Below are 16824 nucleotides of genomic sequence, written 5' to 3'. Positions count from 1 at the left end.
GACGACCCTTTTGCGTCTAGCGTATACTGGAGTCAGTACCAAGACACTTCCTTCTGGTTCATCTTGTCGGCCGAGCTCTTCCCCGCTACCTTAAACTTCTGAAAGACCAAGGTGAACAAGTTCTTCTCCGCCGCGGCCTGACCCTGAGGATGCGCCAGATATTTCATCATATCTGGTTAACTGTGCTAGCATGCCTACAAACAGACTCCATCGACATCTCCCTTTCCGTGCTGCCCTTCATATTGACATCTCCATTTCCGAAGGTGTAACAATCACCTTTTATTTTTGACAGGCTGTAACAATCACCTGTTATGTGCCTATACTCTAAACAATAATCAGTTATGGAACGATAGGCGCATCGCCTGCCATGATTGGTCCATCAGATCCAGGCGGGCCTACAATTATAGGTCGACAGGTCAGGTCGTGAGACATGAGATCTTCACCCAATAACAAGATCCATAAATCAATGGACTGGTCCACATGGCTCCCACGCTGCTTGCAACTTTCTTTTCTGAGATGAACATGCTACTCTCAACTAAGGCTGGTGCCAACGCGGTCGATAGCGGGGGCGCTATCGCCGGTGGCTGGGGGGGTGGGGGGGGGGAGTGGGGCGGGACGGTAGCGGCAGGCCGGGCCTGGGCGCCGGCGGTAGCGCCCGCCGCCGCCGGCTACCGCCCGCGTTGGCGGCGAGAGCGAGGCGAGAGCGGGGCGAGAGGCGGGGCGGCGCGATGGCAGACGCGGGCGAGAGCGTGGCGGGCGATAGGGCGGGCGAGAGCGGGCGAGAGTGGGGCGATAGGCGGGCGATACGCGGGCGAGAGGCGGGCGAGAGTGGGGAGGGAGTGGCTAACGGCTAGCTGACGTGGCGCGACGCGATTCGTCCATGTCAGCTAGCCGTTGCTGGTTAAAAAAACCCTATAAATACCCCCCATATGTTTCACTCACTCCACACCCATTTCATCTCCATTCATCACCTTCCCTCTCTCAAATCTTCTCCACCATGTCCGGTTGGACTCCACCAGATATGACCACGTTCACGGATCTGATTCAAGACGGGTCACCAATAGACCTAGATGGTCTCTCTCCGTCACATCGTCGCACCAATGCCGGTTCTTCGCCGCTTCCTCGAGTTTTATACCCCACCGGCACACCCGCTCCGGGGCGATATGGGGCATACGCTCCACCTCCGGCGCCATATGGTTCATACCCTCCGCCTCCGTATCCATACCCCCAACCACCTCCTACAGGTAGCGGGAGTACCACTGTACCTCCTTACCCACCACCTTCGTACGGTTCATACCCTCCACCTCCGTATCCGTACGCGCCATATGGTCCGTACCCTCCAGCACCTCCAGAAGCCACTGCACCAAGCTCCGAGTCCAATGCCGCGGAAACAATCGTGCCACCGCGTCCAAAGAGGCTTGACTGGACAGCTGCGGAAGAGGAAAAACTGGTACTATACTTACCCATCACATATTTATTTCGGGGTTGGTTCTTGCTTCGATTTTTCACTTACAATATCTATGTCGGTGTAGGTGCATGCTTGGATTTTTAACTCCAAGGACTCTGTCGCCGGCAATGGAGAGGTACGCCGCAATGGAGAGGTACGCCGCAGACAAAAGAGTGACTCACCCGTTCAGACGGCACCACTGGTGGGAAGCTGTTTGCAATGAAGCGAAGTGGAAAGGAGAACATGGTCCTGGTAGTGGAACCGATTCCACATCGAAGAGAAGCCGTCTGGGAGTTTCTGGTGAGTACAGCTCTGGCGACGCGACTACGGAGGAGGAGCGTCCACCGGGCCGCGATAGAGCCAAGGCCGCGGTACGTAGTGCAAGGAGGAAGGGGAAGGCAACCTCATCAAGCAGTGAGGTAGGAAGCAAATCCTTAGCCATGAGGAACATGATGAAGGGTTTAGTGAAGGCTAAGCTATTCAAGCAATGGAACAAAATGAAAGACCGATCAACCGACGACATGACCGAAGCAGAAAAGCGCAAACATGCGAAGGCGATCAAGATGTGCGAAAAAGAGCTTGGTCTGGAAGATGATGAGGACGAGGAGGAGCAGCAGAAAGAAGAGGAAGAGGAAGAGGAGTAGAATTTTTATTTATTATGTACTTTTATTAATTATTATGTAATCCGTAATATTTTTAGTTGAATAAAATAATTTCTTTGCATTATTTTGAATGTCTACAAAAAATCGAGTGAAATAAACTTAATCTAAAAAAGAAATAGTGATGTGGAGGAGAGAGAAGTGAGAGGTGACACTATAGCCTGTGCACTGGCACCGTGGGGTGAGAGTGGGGTGAGAGTGGGGAAAAAAGCTGACGTGGCGGGTGAGAGTAAGGTGGTGCATTGGCACCAGCCTAACATTAGTTTACTGTAGGAGCCCAGCTAGCATTGACTTAGATTAGCACACGGAATATCTTCTCAAATAGGTAGTTTAACCCTCATTTTCATACATTTATGGTTATATCTAACACAAAAATATCTATAAAATGAAAAAAATCGTACCGTGGACATAAAAATGGACACCTCAGCCATCTGCCCCAGTCTAGGCTTGCGTGAGCCGTGGTCAGGGCCTGGCTGTGGTCGACCATGGAGATCAAGACCAAGAACGCAAGGGGCCTGCTGCTCGTCCTCTTCCTCGGCCAGCTTGTGGCCTTCTCCCTCGCCGCCGGCAACTTCACCTCCTCCCTCGTTGCTAATCTTGGTACCCATTCTTCTCCTTAGCCTAAATTACAGAATCAAACATATATATATCATTTCAGATGGCAGATGTCAATCCCTGTAGGAACTGCTCATGTTTGGCATTACTCTAGTCTAAATACCAGAAAATATAAATTGATAAAGCAGGAGATAAGATATGATTTCACTCCTGTATGTTTATGCAGGAGTTAATGCACCACTCACACAATCATTCTTCGTATACCTCCTCCTGACCTTAGTTTATGTACCAATCCTCTTCCATCGACGACAGAAGCCGCGGGTGAGCATAGCTGTATGAAAATCATGGATGGAACTTACCTGATGTGGTTTCACACCTCAAGATTTTGCATTTTGGGCGCTCCTGTCTTGCAGATACCTTGGTATTGGTACTTAGCAATAACCTTCATTGATGTCCAGGGGAACTACCTGTGTGAGTACAAGAAATACACACTTTATCAGTGAGACACTAAATGCAGTCCTTTGCCCCTGAGGATGAACCTGAAACTTGTGTTGCAGTTGTAGAGGCGTACCAGTATTCATCCATCACTAGCATAACTTTGCTGGATTGTTGGACTATTGTGTGGGTCATAATACTCACCTGGTACGTACTAGGCACGAGATACTCTTTCTGGCAATTCCTGGGGGCAGGGACCTGCGTGGCAGGGCTATGTCTTGTGCTCCTTTCAGATGCAAGATCACCAGATGTGCAAGGTAAGTAGGTAACTACTTTTGATTTAAAAGAATATGGCAGGCACAGGAAAGTAAATTTGGATGTCTGTTACAAGAATAAAAATCAGTGAGAAACTAAGGATAGGGCAGGCACGGGATGAAGTCCTTCACAGTATGTCTTTGCCTTTAGAAGAAATCATGATATTACAATAGTATAGGAGATCAAATTTACTGATGAATAAGATGTGAAATTGGAAATAGAGCAGCTACAGATGTGCTCAATTCAAAAACCTAATTTTATGAATACTCCAAGCTAAAATTGTTTCCGCAGTTTCTACAGCAGAGATAAGATTTAACAGATTACAAAAACCTATATTATTTATCTGCAGATCCAGGTAAAATACCACTTCTAGGGGATGCGCTTGTGATTGCCGGGACAGTTTGTTATGCTTTTACCAATATTGGACAGGTCGGTGATCTATTATATTTACCCTGCTACTGTCAGCAATATTTTCTCATAAATGATAATATGCATACTACTTTCCTTGATCATGTAGGAATACTGTGTCAAGAAGAATGACCGAGTGGAACTTGTCGCGATGCTTGGATTATGTGGGGTGCTTGTCACTGGAGTTCAGATGTATCCTCTCCACGGTTGGTTAATTGATATTGCCATCTATAAAATTTGCTATGCAGACCAGCAAAGGAAATCATCATGATCCATTGATATTGCCATCTATAAAATTTTCTCTCGCTCTTGCATAGTTAAAAGCATTAGGTTTCTTTCTGGACCAAATATTCATGTTACTATTTAACTTGACAAAACATCAGATTTTTATTTGAAAGGAAGAACCTAGAAGCAGTTGCCTGGTCTCCAACAATGGTAGCAAACTATAATTTTATCTGCAATACACTTTTTTGAATTGTCATACAGGAAACTCACTTCTGCAAACTATTTTTTTTCCAGATAAGTTTGTTCGCCGGATATGCAGCTGCAACATTTATGTTCTACAACATTACTCCTTTTGTCCTTAAGGTTAAGATCCCTCTAACATGCTAAGCAGTTAATAAGCTACAGAAGTAGGGAGCAGAGAAAATCAGTCCCATCAAGTGGTTATGAGTTATCTGAATAAACTAAGTATAAAATACACTATTTGGGTAATATTAGCTCACTATGAAGTATCAGGCAGAAGGCTGTTTCATTTCTCATTTCCAAAGTAGTTTAGGTCTTTCTGATGACCATAACTCTTGCAGATGAGTGGATCAACGTTGTTAAACCTCTCACTGTTAACATCAGACATGTGGGCAGTCGCCATTCGAGTATTTTTGTATCAACAACAGGTTACAATTTCTAACTGATCCTAGCACCAGATCGTAATAATTGCACCATATGCTCACATGATTTGGGTGCAACATACAGGTAAACTGGCTGTACTATGGAGCATTCGCAGTTGTGGCCATTGGACTGATCATCTACTCACTGAAGTAAGTTTATTCAAGCCGTTCCAGATCAATCTGCACCTATGAAGAAATGTCACTCTCCCCAGAAACCTAACAAACCTTTGCTTGTAATAAATGAAGTGAGAGTTCATCAGGCGGTGGAACGGCTGAAAGCACAGAAGCTGTAGCTCAATATCAACAACTTCCGAGTGAGGATAACTCAAAAGGAAGTTGTTCTAATTTGGACGGTCAAGAAAGGAAGCAACAGAAGGAAGCTCACATCTGTTAGTGGGATCTACATATAAGTAACCTCCCTGATAATCAAATATGGCAAAATAAATGTGCTTAGTGTACAATCTCGTCTGGTTCATGTATATGTAGAATTGATACTGCATCAAGCCAAAGATTATTTTATTTTAGCATAGCATCAGTATATTTTTTTTAAGAAAGAGTCCTGTAAGTAGTACATCTTGGCAACAAAGGAATCAAAAGGAATTTCTGGACTAAGGAGTTGAAAACCACCACGGCTGGTTTTTGTAAGTACTAGCAGAGTAGTAATACAGATCAAATACAAAGAAGCCTAATAATAATATAAGGTGAAATTCCAGCGTTCACTTACTAAAAACTTCTTCATGAATTGTCGGTCATCCACAAAAAAAAACCCCATTGATCCTCCATGGGAATCAAAGTAGCATCAACCAAACCAAGAGAACGGAAAAAGAGTAAACAGTGCACAAATCGAAAATGAGCTGCAACAACAATTTTCTTATTGAGCTTGCCCTTCCACATGCTTGGAAGTAAGTCCGGCTGCTCATCAGCAACTCCATGTTGAGAATGATGTGTGGCGCAACTAATTTCTATTTCTATTTCGCACAATAAAATTTGCACGCACCTTGGTCTGGACAACATAGCGAGTAAGTAATTCTTCTTAGGCATCGACCCAAAAACCACCGAGCTACACTCGCGTTGTTGACACTGAAGCACTTCATGCAGTCGAGAAGCCAAGCTTGCTCCACCCGATCAGAACAAAACTCGACCCACAACAATTGCTCTGGAACGTGGCTGGCCGCCGTCCACAAGAAATGAAACTGCTCTGTATCGTACGTAGTCGAGGAGAAAGTGGTTGGAACCCGCCGAGGCTGGAGGCATCCTGGCTAGGTATTTGATCGAACGCGTCGCGAGCTAAGGGGTCGCGTGTATAAGCAAGCACAAATCCACCAGCTGAAATAGAGGAGGCGAATGTGTCTAGCAGATTCAGTGCCTAGGTTGCCGCGGAGAGGAGAACTAGGAGCACAGCTCATGTTGCTTTCCATGATGATGTGCTTCCTTGCTGAATGCTGAACTGCTGATGGATGATGCGGCCATGTGGGTGCGAGAGGGTGCAGAGAGACAGAGAGATAGGTAATAAGGTAGGAGACGAACTGGATGGGCAAAAAACTGTCGGTACGCCGATGTAGCGGAAAAAATGCGATGTACGCCGATGGATGTAGCCGGAAGATCGCGTCCGGACTCCGGTGTAGCCACTGAGCCGCGAGCTGACGGATGGAAGGTAACCAGGCGGTGAAGACGATGAACTCTATTTCCCATTTTGAATGGCCCATGGTTCAATAAATCTTAATGGGCTCCTTTGGAAAGATGAGCCAGGCTGGGCTAGCTAACTCTCAAGATTAAGCTAACCACACGCACTGTGTCTAGGCTGGCCCATTAGACTCCAATGAATCCGCGCTTTTGTGGTTTTTCGGTGGGTTTTCATGTTCTTGGTTCTTTCTTGAGCGGTTTTCCCTTTTTTTTTTGGTCTTTCTTTGGGTTTCTACCGGTGTTCTGGTTTTTCCTCTTGTTTTCGGTTTATCGGTCAGGTTTTATGACCTTTTTAAAAAAAAAATCTTAACTTTTAAAATTTTGGTTTTTTCAAGTTTGAACATTTTGAAATCTGAATGTTTTTTAAGTTTCAATTTTTGATTTGACATTTAAAAAATGTAAACATTCTTTTAATCTAAACTTTTTTTTAGATGTGAACATTTTTAAAGCTAAATAGAAAGGGATAAAAGGAAACTTGTACCTGTTAATGGGCCGCATCCTATGCAGGATGCCGCCCATGAAGGCCACACTCTCGTCGCTGAGTGGGGAAAGCCCCTCCCCCCCCCCCCTCCCCACAATCGAAAACGAGAAAATTCACTCACTTTGTTGATGCATTTTTCGAAAGGGAAGCAAGATCCTCGGCCTTTATTTAATTTTACTCAACACAAGTGTAGGATAACGTTGCATAGAAAACAAAAAATTTCCTACCGCGAACACGCAATCCAAGCCAAGATGCAATCTAGAAGACGGTAGCAACGAGGGGATTATCGAGTCTCACCCTTGAAGAGATTCCAAAGCCTACAAGATGAGGCTCTTGTTGCTGCGGTAGACGTTCACTTGCCGCTTGCAAAAGCGCGTAGAAGATCTTGATCACGATCCCTCCGGCGCCACGAACGGGCAGCACCTCCGTACCCGGTCACACGTTCGGTTGTTGATGAAGACGACGTCCACCTCCCCGTTCCAGCGGGCAGCGGAAGTAGTAGCTCCTCTTGAATCCGACAGCACGACGGCGTGGTGTCGGTGGTGGTGGAGAAATCCGGCGGAGCTTCGCTAAGCGTGCGGGATGTGGTGGAGGAGAGAGGCCGCTAGGGTTTGGGAGAGGGGGGCGCCGGCCACTAAGGGGTGCGGCCACCTTGGTGGTTCTTGGGGTGCGGCCACCTTGGTGGTTCTTGGGGTGGCCGGCCCCCTCCCCTTGGCCCTCATTATATAGGTGGAACACCCAAGAGTTGGTCTACAAGTCTTCGAATAAGACCCCAAACCAAAACCTTCCATAACACATGAAACCTACCCAAGCTAGGACTCCCACTAGAGGTGGAATTCCCACCTTCCTTGGGAGGGGGTGGCCGGCCCCCCTTGGGGAGTCCACTTGGGACTCCTCCCCCTTAGGGTTGGCCGGCCATGGGAGGTGGAGTCCCACCGGGACTCCTCCTTCCTTAGTGGTTTCTTCCGGACTTTTCTAGAACCTTCCAGAACCTTCCATAGAACCTTCCGGATCATTTTAAATCACATAAAATGACTTCCTATATATGAATCTTATTCTCCGGACCATTCCGGAACTCCTCGTGATGTCCGGGATCTCATCCGGGACTCCGAACAAATATTCGAACTCCATTCCATATTCAAGTTCTACCATTTCAACATCCAACTTTAAGTGTGTCACCCTACGGTTCGTGAACTATGCGGACATGGTTGAGTACTCACTCCGACCAATAACCAATAACGGGATCTGGAGATCCATAATGGCTCCCACATATTCAACGATGACTTTAGTGATCGAATGAACCATTCACATACGATACCAATTCCCTTTGTCACGCGATATTTTACTTGTCCGAGGTTTGATCATCGGTATCACTCTATACCTTGTTCAACCTCGTCTCCTGACAAGTACTCTTTACTCGTACCGTGGTATGTGGTCTCTTATGAACTTATTCATATGCTTGCAAGACATTAGACGACATTCCACCGAGAGGGCCCAGAGTATATCTATCCATCATCGGGATGGATGATACGTCTCCAACGTATCCATAATTTCTGGTGTTCCATGCTTGTTTTATGACAATACTTACATGTTTTGCTTGCACTTTATGATGATTTCATGCATTTTCCGGAACTAACCTATTAACAAGATGCCACAGTGCCAGTTCCTGTTTTCTGCTGTTTTTGGTTCCAGAAAGGCTGTTCGGGCAATATTCTCGGAATTGGACGAAATGAACGCCAAACATCCTATTTTTCTCGGAAGCATCCAGAACACCGAAGAAGAGTCGGAGGAGAGCCAGGGGGCCACCAGGAGGGTGGGCCGCGCGGGCCACACCCTGGCCGCGCCCCCCTTTGAGGAGGCCACCCTGTCGACCCTCCTGCGCCGCCTCTTCGCCTATATAACCCCTTTCGACCTAAAAACACAGTACCAATTGACGAAACTCCAGAAAGACTCCAGGGGCGCCGCCGCCATCGCGAAACTCCAATTCGGGGGACAGAACTCTCTGTTCCGGCACCCTGCCGGGACGGGGAAGTGCCCCCGGAAGCCATCTCCATCAATGCCACCGCCTCCATCATGCTCCGTGAGTAGTTCCCCCATGGACTACGGGTTCTAGCAGTAGCTAGTCGGTATTCTCTCCTCCATGTACCTCAATACAATGATCTCATGAGCTGCCTTACATGATTGAGATTCATCTGATGTAATCGGTGTTGTGTTTGTTGGGATCCGATGGATGATACATTATGATTAGTCTATCTATAAAGTTTGTGAAGTTATTGTTGCTGCAATCTTGTTATTCTTAATGCTTGTCACTAGGGCCCGAGTGGCATGATCTTAGATTTGATCTTTATACTTATTGCTTAGATTGTATCTACAAGTTGTATGCACATGTCACTGTCCGGAATCAAAGGCCCCGAAGTGACAGAAATCGGGACAACCGGAGGGGATGGCGGTGATGTGAGGATCACATGTTTTCACCAAGTGTTAATGCTTTGCTCCGGTGCTCTATTAAAAGGAGTACCTTAATATCCAGTAGATTCCCTTGAGGCCCGGCTGCCACCGGCTGGTAGGACAAAAGATGTTGTACAAGTTTCTCATTGCGAGCACGTATGACTATATATGGAAAACATGCCTACATGATTAATGAATTGATGTTCTTTCTTAATGCTTTATCAATCCTATCAATTGCCCAACTGTAATTTGTTCACCCAACACTTGTCACTTGTTATTGGAGAGTTACCACTAGTGTAGATCGCTGGGAACCCCGGTCCATCTCTCATCATCATATACTCGTTCTATATGTCATTGGAAGTAGTATCAACTATTTTCTGGTGCCATTGCTCTCATATTGCCATTACTGCTGCTGTGTTATCACATTACTGCTCTCATATTACTGCTACTTTCACATCACCCCTGTTACTAGTGCTTTTCCAGGTGCAGCTGAATTGACAACTCAGTTGTTAAGGCTTATAAGTATTCTTTACCTCCCCTTGTGTCGAATCAATAAATTTGGGTTTTACTTCCCTCGAAGACTATCGCGATCCCCTATACTTGTGGGTCATCAAGACTGTTTTCTGGCGCCGTTACCGGGGAGGCATAGCTCTACTCATAAGTTCACCTGGAACCTGTGGAAGAAGAAACTGATGAACCTGAAAGCTCATTGGATGAAAAAGAGGAGGAAATTGATGAACCTGGAAGCTCATTGGATGAAAAAGAAGAGGAGAGTAATGAACAAAAGGAGGAAGAATGGATTAGCTACCCATGCCAACCTTCTAATGAGAGTAACTCTTCATCTCTTACACTATTTGATTGTCCTCCATGCTTACCGAAAGAGGTTGAATGTTATGTTCCTGTGGATTCTCTTGAAATATTACCTATGAGTAAAACTTGTGACAATAATTATGCTACTGTTATCTATGATAATCCATGCTATTTTGATAAATCTTATGATAATGCTTTGTTTGTGCCTGATGTCGAAATGCATGGTACTAAAGAATTTTGCTTGGCAAATGTTTATGATAAAGCTTTAGATGATGGTCCTATGTTACTTGATAATATTAATTGTACTACTAATGAAAATGGGATTGGAGAGTTCTTGACTTTATCTATGTGTCCCATATCTCTTGAGATTGATCGATCACCTTGTTATATTATTGATAAAAGTGAGTTTGAAAGTTTGGATCCCACTATTTTTGAGTTTGATAAAAATTATGTGTTTGGAAATCATGAAAAGTATGCTGCATGTGATAGTTATATTGTTGAGTTTATTTATGAAGCTACTGAAAATTATTATGAGAGAGGAAAATATGGTTGTAGAAATTTGCATGGTACTAAAACACCTCTCTATGTGCTTAAAATTTTGAAGTTACTCTTGTTTTATCTTCTTATGCTTGTCACTTTGTTCTTCATGAATTTATTTGTGCACAAGATTCCTATGCATAGGAAGTGGGTGAGACTTAAATGTGTTTTGAATTTGCTTTTTGATGCTCTCTTTTGCCTCAATTCTTATTTCTTATGCGAACATCATTAAAACTGCTGAGCCCATCTTAATGGTTGTAAAGAAAGAACTTCTTGGGAGATAACCCATGTGTTATTTTGCTACAGTACTTTGTTTTATATTTGTGTCTTGGAAGTTGTTTACTACTGTAGCAACCTCTCCTTATCTTAGTTTTGTGTTTTGTTGTGCCAAGTGAAGCCTCTAATCGAAGGTTGATACTAGATTTGGATTTCTGCGCAGAAACAGATTTCTATCTATCATGAATCTGGGCTGTTTTCTCTGTAGGTAACTCAGAAAAATATGCTAATTTACGTGCGTGTTCCTCCGATATGTACGCAACTTTCATTAGTTTTTAGTTTGCTGATTTGAGCAACGGAAGTATTTATTAAAAATTCGTCTTTACTGGCTGTTCTGTTTTGGCAGATTCTGTCTCTGTTTTTTGCATTGTCTCTTGTGGACTTTAAGCGAGGTTTTCTAGACGTGGAGAGCTGTAGCTAATGTTTTATTGAGTTCTTGCAATGTGTCACTACAGGACCAAGGTGGATTCAAATTTTTTGAGTACTAACCCCTCTAATGAAGTTTATGAGAAGTTTGGTGTGAAGGAAGTTTTCAAGGGTCAAGAGAGGAGGATGATATATGATCAAGAAGAGTGAAAAGTCTAAGCTTGGGGATGCCCCCGTGGTTCATCCCTACATATTTCAAGAAGACTCAAGCGTCTAAGCTTGGGGATGCCCAAGGCATCCCCTTCTTCATCAACTTATCAGGTTTCTCCCCTGAAACTATATTTTTATTTGGTCACATCATATGTGCTTTACTTGGAGCGTCTGTGTGTTTATTTTCGTTTTGTTTGTGTTTGAATAAATTCGGATCCTAGCAATCCTTGTTTGGGAGAGAGACACGCTCCGCTTTTTCATATGAACACTTGTTCTTCGTTTTACTTTTAATGTTCAATGATAAAAGTTGGAAGCTACAATACTTATGGTTATTTGGTTGGAAACAGAAAATGCCTCATAATGTCTTGGATAATTTGATACTTGGCAATTGTTTTGAGCTCTCAAGTAGATCATGATTAAGTTTTTTCATGTAGTTTAAACCTATTAGTGGAGAACTACTGTAGATCTTGTTAAAATTGGTTTGCATGATTGGTCTCTCTTAAGGTCTAGATATTTTCTGGTAAAAGTGTTTGAGCAACAAGGAAGACAGTGTAGAGTATTATAATGCTTGCAATATGTTGTTATGTAAGTTTTGCTGTACTGGTTCATACTTGTGTTTGCTTCAAACAACCTTGCTAGCCTAAGCCTTGTACTGAGAGGGAATGCTTCTCGTGCATCCAAAACCTTGAGCCAAAAACTATGCCATTTGTGTCCACCATACCTACCTACTATGTGGTATTTCCTGCCATTCCAAAGTAAATTGCTTGAGTGCTACCTTTAAACAATTCAAAATGCTTCTCAATTTGTGTCAATGTTTTATAGCTCATGAGGAAGTATGTGGTGTTTATCTTTCAATCTTGTTGGGCAACTTTCACCAATGGACTAGTGGCTTCATCCGCTTATCCAATAATTTTGCAAAAAGAGCTGGCAATGGGATTCCCAGTCCCAAATTAATTAACAAAAATAGACACTCCTCCATGGTATGTGATTGTTGGACGGCACCCGAAGGATTCGGTTAGCCATGGCTTGAGAAAGCAAAGGTGGGGAGGAGTGTCATCATAATAAAACTAAAATAAAAAGGCACTCCTTCATGGTATGAGATTGTTGGCAGGCACCCGAGGATTCGGTTAGCCATGGTTTGTGAAAGAAAGGTTGGAAGGAGTGCCACACAAAAATAAAATAAAATGGGAGCCGCTCTTTGAAGGTTTGTCTGGCAAGGGGGTTAGAGTGCCCACTACCATTCGTTGACAACAACAAACACCTCTCAAAACTTTACTTTTATGCTCTCTTTATATTTTCAAAACCAAAGCTCTAGCACAAATATAGCAATCAATGCTTCCCTCTGCGAAGGGCCATTCTTTTACTTTATGTTGAGTCAGTTTACCTACTTCCTTCCATCTTAGAAGCAAACACTTGCGTTAACTGTGCATTGATTCTTACATACTTGCATATTTGCATTCATCATATTACTTTATGTTGACAATTATCCATGAGATATGCATGTTGAAAGATGAAAGCAATCGCTGAAACTTATATCTTCCTTTGTGTTGCTTCGATGCCTTTACTTTGAATCTATTGCTTTATGAGTTAAATCTTGTGCAAGACTTTTGATGCTTGTCTTGAAAGTACTCTTCATGAAAAGTTTTGCTATATGTTATCTATTTGTTAGCAACTATAGATTATTGCCTTGAGTCACTTCATTCATTTCATATGCTTTGTAATAGTATGATCAAGGTTATGTAAGTAGCATGTCACTGCAGAAATTATTCTTTTTATCGTTTACCTGCTCGGGACGAGCAGGAACTAAGCTTGGGGATGCTGATACGTCTCCAACGTATCCATAATTTCTGATGTTCCATGCTTGTTTTATGACAATACTTACATGTTTTGCTTGCACTTTATGATGATTTCATGCATTTTCCGGAACTAACCTATTAACAAGATGCCACAGTGCCAGTTCCTGTTTTCTGCTGTTTTTGGTTCCAGAAAGGCTGTTCGGGCAATATTCTCGGAATTGGACGAAATCAACGCCAAACATCCTATTTTTCTCGGAAGCATCCAGAACACCGAAGAAGAGTCGGAGGAGAGCCAGGGGGCCACCAGGAGGGTGGGCCGCGCGGGCCACACCCTGGCCACGCCCCCCTATGAGGAGGCCACCCTGTCGACCCTCCTGCGCCGCCTCTTCGCCTATATAACCCCTTTTGACCTAAAAACACAGTACCAATTGATGAAACTCCAGAAAGACTCCAGGGGCGCCGCCGCCATCGCGAAACTCCAATTCGGGGGACAGAACTCTCTGTTCCGGCACCCTGCCGGGATGGGGAAGTGCCCCCGGAAGCCATCTCCATCAACGCCACCGCCTCCATCATGCTCCGTGAGTAGTTCCCCCATGGACTACGGGTTCTAGCAGTAGCTAGTCGGTATTCTCTCCTCCATGTACCTCAATACAATGATCTCATGAGCTGCCTTACATGATTGAGATTCATCTGATGTAATCGGTGTTGTGTTTGTTGGGATCCGATGGATGATACATTATGATTAGTCTATCTATAAAGTTTGTGAAGTTATTGTTGCTGCAATCTTGTTATTCTTAATGCTTGTCACTAGGGCCCGAGTGGCATGATCTTAGATTTGAGCTTTATACTTATTGCTTAGATTGTATCTACAAGTTGTATGCACATGTCACTGTCCGGAATCAAAGGCCCCGAAGTGACAGAAATCGGGACAACCGGAGGGGATGGCGGTGATGTGAGGATCACATGTTCACCAAGTGTTAATGCTTTGCTCCGGTGCTCTATTAAAAGGAGTACCTTAATATCCAGTAGATTCCCTTGAGGCCCGGCTGCCACCGGCTGGTAGGACAAAATATGTTGTACAAGTTTCTCATTGCGAGCACGTATGACTATATTTGGAAAACATGCCTACATGATTAATGAATTGATGTTCTTTCTTAATGCTTTATCAATCCTATCAATTGCCCAACTGTAATTTGTTCACCCAACACTTGTCACTTGTTATTGGAGAGTTACCACTAGTGTAGATCGCTGGGAACCCCGGTCCATCTCTCATCATCATATACTCGTTCTATATGTCATTGGAAGTAGTATCAACTATTTTCTGGTGCCATTGCTCTCATATTGCTATTATCGCTGTGTTATATCACATTACTGCTCTCATATTATCGCTACTTTCACATCACCCCGTTACTAGTGCTTTTCCAGGTGCAGCTGAATTGACAACTCAGTTGTTAAGGCTTATAAGTATTCTTTACCTCCCCTTGTGTCGAATCAATAAATTTGGGTTTTACTTCCCTCGAAGACTATCGCGATCCCCTATACTTGTGGGTCATCAATGGACAAATCCCACTGTTGATCCATATGCCTCAACTCATACTTTCCGGATACTTAATCACACCTTTATAACCACCCATTTACGCAGTGGCGTTTGGTGTAATCAAAGTACCTTTCCGGTATAAGTGATTTACATGATCTCATGGTCATAAGGACTAGGTAACTATGTATCGAAAGCTTATAGCAAATAACTTAATGACGTGATCTTATGCTACGCTTAATTGGGTGTGTCCATTACATCATTCATACAATGATATAACCTTGTTATTAATAACATCCAATGTTCATGATTATGAAACTAATCATCCATTAATCAACAAGCTAGTTAAGAGGCATACTAGGGACTCTTTGTTGTTTACATATCACACATGTACTAATGTTTCGGTTAATACAATTATATCATGACATATAAACATTTATCATAAACATAAAGATATAAATAATAACCACTTTATTATTGCCTCTAGGGCATATCTCCTTCAGTCTCCCACTTGCACTAGAGTCAATAATCTAGATTACATTGTAATATACCTAACACCCATGGCATTCTGGTGTTGGTTATGCTTTGCCCTAGGGAGAGCTTTAGTCAACGGATCTGCTACATTCAGATCAGTGTGTACTTTGCAAATCTTTACTTGTCCATCTTCGATGTACTCGCGAATCGAGTGGTAACGTAGCTTGATATGCTTCAGCCTCTTTGTGACCTTGGCTCTTGTGCATTGGCGATGGCACCCATGTTATCACAGTAAATTATTAATGGGTCCAATGCACTAGGAACCACACCGAGCTCTACAATGAACCTCTTCATCCATATCGCTTCTGATGAAGCCTCTGAAGCCGCTATGTACTCTGATTCTGTTGAAGACTTCGCCACCGTGCACTGCTTCGAGCTTGCCCAGCTTACTGCAGCACCATTCAATATAAACACGTACCCAGACTGTGACTTAGAGTCATCAGGATCAGTGTTCCAACTTGCATCGGTGTAACCGTTTACAACGAGCTCTTGGTCACCTCCATAACAAAGAAACATATCCTTAGTTCTTTTCAAATACTTTAGGATATTCTTGACCGCTGTCCAGTGTTCCATTCCTGGATCACTTTGATATCTGCTAGTCAAACTAACAGCATGTGCTATATCCGGTCTAGTACATAGCATGGCATGCATGATAGATCCTACTGCCGAGGCATAGGGGATATTACTCATCCTTTCTCTTTCTTCTGCCATAGCCGGTCCTTGAGTCTTACTCAAGACCTTGCCTGGTAACATAGGTAGGAACCCTTTCTTACTTTCGTCCATTCTAAACTTCTTTAGAATCTTGTCCAGATATGTACTCTGTGATAGCCCTATTAGGCGTCTTGGTCTATCTCTATAAATCTTGATGCCTAATATATACGATGCTTCACCAAGGTCTTTCATTGAAAAACTATTATTCAAATAACCTTTTACACTGCTTAATAGTTCTATATCATTCCCAATCAATAATATATCATCTACATGTAATATCAGGAATGCTACAGAGCTCCCACTCACTTTCTTGTAAATACAGGCCTCTCCATGACACTGTATAAACCCGAAGTCTTTGATCACCTTATCAAAATGTCGGTTCCAACTTCTTGATGCTTGCTTCAGTCCATAGATTGAACGCTGAAGTTTGTATACTTTGTCAGCATTTTTAGGATCGACAAAACCTTTGGGTTGTACCATATATAACTCTTCCTCAATGTCTCCATTAAGGAACGCCGTTTTGACATCCATCTGCCAAATCTCATAATCGAAAAATGCAGCTATTGCTAACAAAATCCTCACAGATTTTAGCTTCACTACAGGTGAGAAAGTCTCATCGTAGTCAACTCCTTGAATTTGTCGGAAACCCTTTGCGACAAGTTGAGCTTTATAGACAGTAATATTACCATCAGCATCTGTTTTTCTCTTGAAGATCCATTTATTCTCGATAGC

General features: G+C 43.5%; 1 protein-coding gene across 1 annotated transcript; it reads left to right on the top strand.

Annotated features, from left to right (window-relative positions):
• The first annotated feature begins 2537 nt into the window (after positions 1–2537).
• Positions 2538–5318, top strand: LOC127323088 (uncharacterized). The gene is made up of 11 exons (XM_051351322.2): positions 2538–2706; positions 2888–2982; positions 3075–3132; positions 3219–3413; positions 3761–3840; positions 3929–4011; positions 4203–4254; positions 4339–4407; positions 4626–4712; positions 4792–4856; positions 4953–5318. The coding sequence occupies exons 1-11, from the start codon at positions 2592–2594 to the stop codon at positions 5098–5100; spliced, it is 1047 nt and encodes a 348-aa protein (XP_051207282.1). The 5' UTR covers positions 2538–2591; the 3' UTR covers positions 5101–5318.
• Positions 5319–16824: the final 11506 nt, after the last annotated feature.

This window comes from Lolium perenne, chromosome 1 (genome assembly GCF_019359855.2).
Source record: "Lolium perenne isolate Kyuss_39 chromosome 1, Kyuss_2.0, whole genome shotgun sequence".
NCBI lineage: Eukaryota > Viridiplantae > Streptophyta > Magnoliopsida > Poales > Poaceae > Lolium > Lolium perenne.
This window is presented reverse-complemented; position numbering and strand designations above follow the sequence as displayed.